Below are 10,680 nucleotides of genomic sequence, written 5' to 3' on the forward strand. Positions count from 1 at the left end.
GTAATACTTGTCGTTTACTTCCAGCAGTTTATTTAGGTTTCCAAATCCTGACAATTTTTAGGTGTGCTCATTTAATATACACCTAAGAAGAGACAGACAATTTGGAGCAAAGCTTCTCATCTTTTTTAAGATAGACATAATTAAGTTCTCGAGCTACATGTACCAATCATCGAGTCAAAACCCCAAAACCTGCATGAATTAATGCACTTAAAACTTTAATCTTAGTAGGAAACACATTCTTTCCTGGACTGATATTTTAATTAGCTTTACATCTGGATATTACATTACTGGATATAACGGTTTAATTAAAAATTAACAATGTGCTAAAATATAACTGATATGCAGCGTCATGTGTGAAAGATGATTATTTCATGATTATGTTTACTTGTTTTAATGAATTTGCTCCATGTGTGATGTTTTGTACCACTTTTAAAATAGGCTTAATTCTTGCCTGTAAACTCCAACTGTAACGATTTTTAAAACCTTATTTCATTAATGGCTGCCATCTATTGTAACTGCTTTTGTCTACCTTACTAGAAAAAATTAATTTCACAGTTACTCAGAAGTTTGAAGTTCTGTGGCTGCAATGTCAGCTTTTCACCCAAATATCATAATCTTCATGTAAGCCTGACTCAAGTCTCCTCAACTGCAGACTTATTGCAAACAGAATGTGATGTTCCATAAAAAGCTGGAAATTCCAATTAAGCCCCTTTGACAACTCCCTTTCCCTAGGAATTGTCAATGACCTATGGGGTGTGGAGTACGGCTATTTCTGGAACCATATCAATATGATTTGCATAATTTGTATTCAGCTGGTTTTTGTTGTAATTTAAAATATGTTTTCAGGTGCAGAAAAGCATTGAATCTTCAACAAGGTCCAACTGCTAGCTTGCTGAAAGGGGGAGATCCAATCACTTAGTGCATGTTTCAATAACAAGTCATGTACACAGACTCTGAACTTGAACTTGAAATCAATCAGTACATTTTTCACTGTCGTTATTTGAAGTGAAAGGGTGCACAGAATAAAGCCATAAGTCAGTTTTGATGTAAGGTCAAATTCTCCTTTTGTTTCACACGCAAATATAAGGCAATTTGTAAGGAGAATCTAGCAATTTATCAGGATTCACTTAAAGCTTTTTTCCAGGCACCCCTTCATTTAGTGTCAGTAGCAGATATCTAGTAAGAAAACAAAGTCAATTGGCTCAGAGGGGACAAAAGGTCACATAGGTAGATTTCAATCCACTATGTCACTTTCTGTATTTTTGCAGTCAGTCAGTTCACTCAGCTGTCACCATTTAACTTTTATGATTGAAAGCAGTAAAACATGCAAATCCTTAGTTGGGTTTTAAAATTCAGTGTTTGCATGTTATTGAAAGGTACAGTAACTTCAGGGTGCATGGAAATTCTTTCACTATTTAATCATGTTTGAAGCCCTGTAAGTGATCTTTGTTGACCTAAGAGAGCGGTCTATTGCTGAAGTGTGAATGAAACCAAGGCTGTTGTCAATGAAAAATTTCAAGGAGCCCACAAGGCCAAAAGCCAAGAAGTTAGGAGCCCAACATGTGAAGTATTTGGTGCTGCAGAAAAAAAAAATTGGCGTCCAGAGCATTTTCTTGGTTGCCACAGGCTACCGGGCACCTGTTAGGAAGTCATACCTGCCAACTCTCCCGGTTTTCCCGGGAGTCTCCAAGTTTTTCATGAAATCTCCCGGTCTCCCGGGTTGAGCACCAAATCTCCCCGGAAATACTGACCGCGGTCTTTTTCGCTGTTTCCCCCCCCCCCCCCCCCCCCCCCACTGAAGCCCTAAATGTAGGGTTGATGAGACGGTTCTGCTGGGACGCGGAACAAAGAGAACAGATTTCTAGACGTCTCCAGATTTTTGTACTCCGGGGGTTGACAGGTATGGGAAGTATACTTGGAAACCATGGCTAAGAAAATACTTTAACATTCATTTTGATTGAATCTATTGAAAATGCATAAAACAAACTCGTTCACCCGCAAACATTTGTGTTTGATCATAGAACATGCCAGCAAACATGTCCATGCCTAGATAAAACACTCAGACGCAACTGACAGTAATTACAAGCACTGATTACAATCATGATTACTTAACAGTGACTACAGAGAAGATAAAAATTTCAAGGATTTTCAGTTGAATTATACCCCAGTTAAATATCTACAAGGCAGTGCTAAATCAAAATCTTCTGAGACAAGACTTCTCTGAGCTCAGCGTTAAGAGCAGCTGGCATTGGAGGAGTCCCTCGGTGGAGTTTACATGGTGTAAGGTCAGTATTTTGCTTTAACAAAGCTGATCCAGAATACAGCACACAAGTAGGAGTGTCTACAGGCTCCAGGGTGGCAGCAACTGAGATGTGACTCACATCCATGGCATCAGCTGCAGGCAGCATGGATGGACTATGAGGTTGATCACCGCAATCTGGAAACTCCTTAGCAGCTACAACCTGTATGTTTATTATCACAATCAGTTTTATTACTCAATTTAAATTTAAAGAATATAGTTTAACATTTATTTATTCAAAAACAATCTTCAAACTTCCAATAACAATCAACCTGTATGTTTATTATCACAATCAGTTTTATTACTCAATTTAAATTTAAAGAATATAGTTTAACATTTATTTATTCAAAAACAATCTTCAAACTTCCAATAACAATCAAATAAACAATCAATTAAAGTATTTTTATCAATTCAAACATTCAACTTCCCTATTCAAAATATAATATTAATATCAAAAACCCCATTTGATTAATAATTACTTTTTTCCACAGAGTTGTACACTAAAAAGACGTTTTGTGAAATCAAAATTTTTTTTGAGAAAACAGAAGGTAAACTGTACTTAGTCTATCAGCATGTGTTCATCACAATAATTACACTGTATCAGTGGAATGTGACATAAGGCATTTCAAAATTACTAATGAAAACTTCATAGAAGCAGTAGACAGACTAATACTTCTAAAAAAGAGCACAGCCCTCCTGAGTTTGGCATATAAAACATGTTTCTGATTCTCAAACATTACCCATCATCAGTTGCCAAATAAGCGGCCAAATGTGGTGTATTATATAAAGGATTAATTTTAAAATTATTATAATGATTATCATTATATTCAGACTTATTTAAGTTTACATGCACATTCAGCCTTTTATTCTGCAACTGATGATGGATGATGTTTCATCCAAAACATGTTTTGGGTCAAACTCAGGAGTGTTTAATTAGCTCTTTCTTAGAATAAAAATTACTTTAAAAATTAATATGTAACTAAAGACAATTATAATAATTATTTCAAAACTTCAACCATACCATAAAATGGGTTTTGTTCTTCAAGACAGTCAAGTTCAGTTCTTTAACGACAACACAATCTTAACACCAATGGACCAATGGTACATAAAGTAACCCAGTTGTGACATTCTTTATTTCAATTATTTGCTGGGCTGTCGGTGTGTGGGGAGACAAATTCCAGACCGATACTTTAATTTACTTGTTAGCCTTTCACTATCTTTGACATTTTCTTTCTTTTTTTTTTTTTATTTACACCATGAGTGGAGGAAAAGTACAGCCACCTACATTTTCATGCACAAAGTGTTACTTACAGAGTTCTTAGTGGCTGCTTGATATTTGTTCCGTGGGGAGGATGAGAAGCAAGTTGTTGCACCAGATGAGTGCCTAAAAATAATATTCAAGAAGAACATCACTTAACTCTGGTTTATTTAAGCTCAAATTAAGCACTTATAAGTTTGGATAACAGTAGTGTTGACTCATGCATAGTTGCGGTGTTTTGGTCTGACTAGATGCCAATTTATACAGAAAAGTTGTTAAAAATGTGTTAATTATAAACAAAAAATAATTATATTCCAATTGCATTCTAGTCCTGACCAACAGAACAAACCATAAGAAGTTTAATTTGAAACCTAACTCAAGTTTCTTCCCCTAAAGCCAAATGTGTGGTGAGTTTGAAAGAAAAACCAAAAAAGAATTCTTTGTTAATTGATGAAATAACTTAATAATAATTTGTTGTAAATTTCCTTTCATTGATAGTCTTTAACATGTTGCACAACATGGGATCATTTAACTGTTAGTAGTTATAATTCTTTCAATTTTCCAAGCCTTTGAATTTCTGTCACAAAATTTACCATCTGAATTGACATTTCTCTTTTGAATAAAACTGAAGCTGCTGCAGACTTGTTACCTTCTCCTAACCCTCCTCCGTGGGGCTGCAATTTGTCTGTCATTATCAGCTGGTGAGTCTAACATATTACTGTATGCTGCAGGTGACATGATCGCTGGTGACGCGTACTGATCGCTTGGTGATGGTATGTATGACGTGGCATCAACAACCTTGACATGCTCTGTTTCATTTGACAAAAGGATTCTGCTATGACCAGGCTTAACTACAAAAACAACAATGAAACATATTTCATTTTCTAAGTGGTCTAGAAATCAATTTGCATTTGGTGTACTTAGTAATAATTATTATTTAAAAACAAATAAAATATTATTTTTCAAAATTAACAAATACATGAAAAAGCAACTTCATTAACCCCAAAGTTAGAGGCATTCAGTGAATCCAGTAAAAGCTCTTAGGCCCCTAAGCCAAGGGGCTTATTTATTTTCAGGCTTGAGAAGGGGGAGCTTATTATTGGAGAGGGGCCTTAATATAGAGGGGAGGGGGTATTTCAAATTTCATCAAGTTTTGAACAAAAGTTGACTTTATTTTAATTAGCTTTTCCAAGATATTTCCTCACAGTTGACTGAAATATGAAACACATGGCACAATTAATACTTCTGCAGATTGAACACAAAGGTTTTCTACTAGGTAGACAAGCCAACCAATAGAGAGATGCAGAATTAGTTAACGTTCACATGTGGCAAACAGCAGAAATAACTATGAAACCAATTGTTTATCCTACATTTGCCACTCGATATATGTTCAGTTTCTCTGTAAAATTGAGTAGTTTTGCACCATCATCAGAAGCCAAAATTATTTTGCACTATTCTTTTCTAAATTGTATTTCATTTTTTAAACGCGAATATCAAGTTTGCTGTTTCCTGTAAACATGATTCTGAATCTCTAATGTTTTGACCATTATATTGGTTAGCTATCACCTAAGTTTTGAAAGACTGGTTTTTTTTTTCTGTGTATGTTTTCTAACATGAAAGAGGGCTAGGGATGAAAGAGACAGAGTGACTTATTAAGAAAACTGACCTTCAAACGGGAGGCTTATTAGAGGGTGGGGCTTAATAGAGCTTTTACAGTAAATCAAGAAATCAACAATTGAACGACAAAACAATTACCCATTTGACTCAATGGCTTTGAAGGCATCAGTGGTTTAATAGGTGTAGTAAACATCTGAGTGGAGGCCGATACAAGACGAGGATGGCTGATTCCCTGAGCATTGGTCGCATCACTCAAAAGTGCTCTCCTGAAATCAAATGCATTCAACAATGGACTTCAGTCCTGGTAAGTGCTTATAAGTAAACATAGAAAAAACTAACAGTACACTATCCTAGCAGCTGCTTCAAAACTTTATAGTTACATTTTTTACTTGTGTGAGATTAACATGACAGCCCTGCTCATATAGAAAATTTAGATTTCTTCTGTTCCAGTGACAATAAGACAACTTTGTAATGCTCAGACCAGCTTTGGGATTGTTACCTAACCTAAAACATCACTGTACATATACATGTAAATTATTAAGTAACAAACTGTTACTAACGGTAACTTTCTAACTGTCTATTAGACTTTATAAAGACTGTTTTCCAAATGCTATCTTCAAAGAAGTGCTGACCTTTTAATTGCAGGAGAAGCTGAAAAGGCATTGGAGTCCAAAGGTCGCCGTTTGTTGTACAGCCTCAGGCTCATTCTATGACTGTTGCGAGACACAAAATTCTCCAGCTCAATGTCCTCTGCAAATATTATTAATAACAAAACTTTTATGACAAGATGTTTACCAAACTGAAGACAATTATTAAGTATAAATAAAGTAACATTATTATTAATATATTGAATGAGCAAATACATGAGATATTACATCAACATGTGATATATACATTTATTTAATTATAATAATTATTGTCAATTATACCCTACATGTACAAAGCTGCATGGCCTAAGAATATAGCCTCCTAATTAAGCATCTTGAAACTTTTTAGAGGAGTCATATTTATTTACCCTCCTCACCACAAGGAAGGTAATTTGCAGTTCCCCTCAAAAAATGACTACAGTGTGAGAGGAAATTATTACCTTAAGGATTAGGCAAAGTCAGCGTGGCAGACTAACAAAAATGACAGCAAGGATTTTGTGCAACTCACTTTTTGTGGCTCTAGCAGCCACCAAAACTTCACTTAAAATACATTGTAAATAAATAGCACCAGCACTTGAGGCTACTTTCAATTTAAATTATTATAATTATTTAGTATTTAACAGTTTGATTAAAATATTAATTATAATATTTCAAGAAATACTCGTCTGTTAGTAACGAAATTAAAACTGATCAATCTTCCTATAATAATTGTAATTAAAAGATGTTTGCATTAATGGACTCGATCTTGTTACCTTTTCTATCCAGACCATTGTCTTCAAGACTGTATTTGTCTTTGTTTCTCATCAGTTCAGCCTTTACACTCTTAGAGCGTCTGTGTGGATGCACTGGTGTTTTGGAGGATGAGGTTTTGAACTTGCTAAGACTTTGGCCCAAACCAGACACAAATCCTAAAATAAACAACAGAATATAAAAATTTTAATGTCACCATAACTAGTTGTTACCTACAAAATAGATTTTACTTATAATAATAAATAATTAAAATAATTATGGTTAATTTCTTATATACTTGTCATTTTAATTACAAGCATTTGGTAAGTCTAAGAAACAATAATATTGAAACCTTAAGTTAAAATATATTAGAGATAAAGAAAAACTAAGTACAAATATTTCATGGCTCAATCTATCTTAAGTACCATTTAAGGTGCCCATTAATGAAAACCCATCATTCATAATTGAGATTTACAGTGCAATGCGCCTTACCATGGCCACTCACTTGTAAAAAAAAGTTTGTTGGGTGGCCATGGTAAGGCGCGTTGCACTGTAAAATATTGCACTTGATAAATAATCAATTGAAATAATTATTAAGAATAAAAATACCAAATAAAGATTACCGTTACAGTGTAGGTGATTAAAGTAAGTAAGAAAGGCACATACCAGAGATTGAGCCAGTTCTAGTTCTTGGTCTTGACTGCCTCTTACTGCCTCTTCTAAGGTTTGAGTCATTGTCAAGTTCATCACTTGATGATGTCATGCCATCAACTAATTCATCTCCAATCATCTTTGCACGTTCATACATGTCCTCACTCACTAAACCAATTTTATCAGCATTTTTCAACAGAATATCAATGACAGCTGTCTGTTCTTTCAGCTGCTTTTCCGAGGCAGCACTGTTTCCTTCTTTCTTTATGTTATGTATCAGGTTTGGGGTGAGAACAATGGCGAGGTTTGTTGTTCCCATTTTACTCTGCTGAGAACAGGATGCTACTTTGGCAAGGAACCTCATAGTGAACTGTAGAGTGGTAAAATGTGCGATGGGCAGGAGAAGACATAGAAGTAAAACAGCTTCTGTCTGATCGCCCTCATCTTCTAAGCGCTGGCTTTTAATAAAGCAGTCATGAAGTTGGCTTGTTAAGAGTGGTTCTGGGAGCTGCCTAAAGAATTGTTTCACCAAACTTGCAACATCGTGAGGCTGTACATTTTGGATTTCTTCTCCAAGTTCAGCTTTTTGCTGAAAGGAAATAAATTTTAAATTATAATAAATATTGTGTAACTGAAATACATGTAACTGAGTGGACATCATTTGCAATCAAGTAAGCCTTTCGCACCGAACAGAAAATATGAGTCATGTATTTTATTGTAGCCTATTGTTTCTGTTACCTTCAGCACTTTTTGACGTTGAACTGAGCCAGACTTTCTAAATAGACCCTCTGTTGATAAATGTTGCTGTAGGAAGTTTGCAGAATCCACCAAAAATCTAGTGATTAAAAGTAAAAAGTTACTTACCATAATTATGATTATTTTTATTTGCTATTTTAAATTACATGTACAATAAAATTTAACTAAACTGTTAATCCCAAACAAGTGGATGAACATTTGTGACCTGACATTTCATACACTGCGATAGGAATGTGACTTAATGTAGCTGTGCTACATACATTTGTCTGTGTAGCGAACCAGCTGTGAACTGCTACCAAAAATAGTTTGCAGGAACAAATACAGGGAAATGTATGGAAAGTTCAAAACATGACTGGAAGCTTTCTAGCACAGCTACATACCTCCATTTTTTTTTCTTAAAATCCTTTTCCTTGTGCCAAAAATTTCCAATTCATGAATTTTTCAGAAGCAATGTTTTATGAAAATTATTTGACATTGTATTTCCATACAAACACTGTTATTTCAAGACATGTTTGCCTACTCATCAAAATGGCGTTGAAAACCATCTCATTAACAGTGAGTTCAGAATTTAATTATCCCAACAGCTGGGTCTTTTGACTTACTTGGGTACGCTGCAGTAAAAATCTTCTCCCACATTAACAGATGTCACCTTTTCCAGGCACACACCGAATACTCCACTTTTGTTACCGTCACCAGATGGCTATAAATTAAATAACAGTTTTAAATGAAGTCAAAAAATTTTTGAAAGACCAGCTTGAAAGTTTTGAATCCCAAAACATTTTGTACCCTCTAAAGAAATGACAACTTGTGAAAGGACCAAAAGCCTAGATACAAGAAAGTCGGTAATGATTACATTTGAACAAGTACATGTAAGTTGATTTGAATGGTCATGCCAATATGTTACCTGGTTCACCCAGGGCATATTTATTTACTACGACACAAGGTGGGAGGATGGCAAAACTGTAAGGAGTAAGCTAGCTAAGGGCTTGTAGTGAAGATGGCCAAGTTAGGTGAGTCACACTCTTTGCTGGGCCACCTTTTACCAAGCATTTAATAAATGAGAAAAGTTGTTCCATCTGTTTGATTTGCCGCCACCACCATCACCAGAATAAAAAAAATTCCCTGGCATAATGTCTCACTGACCACAAACCAATTTTGATTTACTCAATCCAAGACAAATCCTTTGGCAATAAAGCTGGAGATGAAGCTACATAAATCAATTCCTTTCCTTTACCAACAAGGAAACTCTTTCACAAACCTTGTAGTCTCCTATGGAGCAGTTATTAGGGTGATGTCATGCAATGCATGTCAAGCATTGTGTGACGATCCTAATAACGGCTGTGTAGGAAAATGCTGTACAAACCTTGTGGCTACATAAAATAAAATTCCCTGAATTTTCCCTGAACTGAAAGAAATATTTTTTTCTCAACATAATTTCCCAGACCATGGCAACTCCATTAATTTCATTATTCATTGGCCTTGCTTAATTATTCAGTATCCCTCTTTCCTTTGGATTTATTTCTTCAATTTACTCACTGTGGTTACTGTTGGCCAAAACACTTGAATGTGTTTCTCATTTTTAAGGCTAAACTGATTTTAACATAACACCTGGCAAGCATAGAGATTCATGCCAAATTGTTTATACTGTACGTATGAGAAAAATAATGTTGTCCCAGCTAGCCACTGCCAGGTGGGTAACCCAGCAAGCCAGGACGACTTCAAGTTTCTCATGTAAACAGTCTGCAGCATGCTGTATGAAAAGTTGGCTCGCCTCTGGTAAGACAACTTTACTGCTGACCTAAACAGGCAACAAAACTGACATAGAGGGCTGCAGAACTGTACCAATCAGAAGGTTCTCCGTTCTTCTAACTAATTCATGTGCTGGTCACATGCTTAACGGTAAACGTTTATATAAAGATACATCCATAATCACACAATCAAATGACGGCTTTAAAAAAATCTTCCCGCTCTCGGTATTATATGTACAATTGCACAGTGTACGTGTAAGCTTATTTGTACGACAGACACAGTTTCCATGCAGACTTCCTCTTAATGGCGTCAAGTCGGTCAATATAACTTAAATTTAAAATATTTTTATAGTATCAAAGAGGGAATGCACGCTTTTCTTAAGCTCATGTGGTTTTCACTTGGAATCATTATGCACAACAAAGCTCCGATCCTACTCTTTGTGATCGTGCAACCAGTATTCTGTTCTATCATTTCGAATTGGTTGCACTTTAAATGCAACGCTAGCCCACTTTTTTTCAAGATAACGACACACTTTAAATTCACAAGAGCATTGAAAACTCATAAACCCATAAAAGCATAAACGGAGACGTAAAGGTGCATGCTTGATGAGCTCATGTTATGAATCAACAAAGAAATATTCCAGCTTACTTGAATTCTACCGCCTTTCTGTTTGGGTGCTTTGATACCCAGTGTCTTGAGATAACGCCTTACAACAAATCGGACATTGTCTTTAAAATCGATGGCAGATAAGTCCTTCATTATTCTGACTTGCTTCAGTTTTCAAAGGTTCTTCTTTGTCCAAACATCGATAGTAAAAATTCGAATACTGTGCCCAACCGTTCAGTAATCTGATTGGTTAAGCGAATGATACACGAGTTTCAAACGAAAATAAAACGACCACTAAACGACGAGTGACGAACAATACCGAATGTAAACGAGGAAACGTGACCGGATGTACTCTACTGCACGTTAGA

General features: G+C 35.5%; 1 protein-coding gene across 2 annotated transcripts; it reads right to left on the bottom strand.

The window, feature by feature from the left end:
- Window positions 1–1,911: 1,911 nt before the first annotated feature.
- On the bottom strand, window positions 1,912–10,598 carry LOC146481235 (uncharacterized). 2 transcript variants are annotated; one of them, XM_085108916.1, is made up of 10 exons: window positions 10,355–10,598; window positions 8,560–8,657; window positions 7,940–8,036; window positions 7,217–7,790; window positions 6,574–6,729; window positions 5,807–5,924; window positions 5,313–5,440; window positions 4,207–4,408; window positions 3,611–3,683; window positions 1,912–2,462 (listed from the first exon to the last, which is right to left on the bottom strand). In XM_085108916.1, the coding sequence occupies exons 1-10, from the start codon at window positions 10,463–10,465 to the stop codon at window positions 2,190–2,192; spliced, it is 1,830 nt and encodes a 609-aa protein (XP_084965042.1). In that variant the 5' UTR covers window positions 10,466–10,598; the 3' UTR covers window positions 1,912–2,189. The 2 variants fall into 2 exon arrangements, with proteins under 2 accessions (XP_084965042.1, XP_084965041.1); XM_085108915.1 differs by having other exon boundaries at window positions 5,313–5,467.
- Window positions 10,599–10,680: the final 82 nt, after the last annotated feature.

This window comes from Pavona decussata, unplaced genomic scaffold, assembly GCF_977016875.1.
Source record: "Pavona decussata unplaced genomic scaffold, jaPavDecu1.1 SCAFFOLD_51, whole genome shotgun sequence".
Lineage (NCBI taxonomy): Eukaryota > Metazoa > Cnidaria > Anthozoa > Scleractinia > Agariciidae > Pavona > Pavona decussata.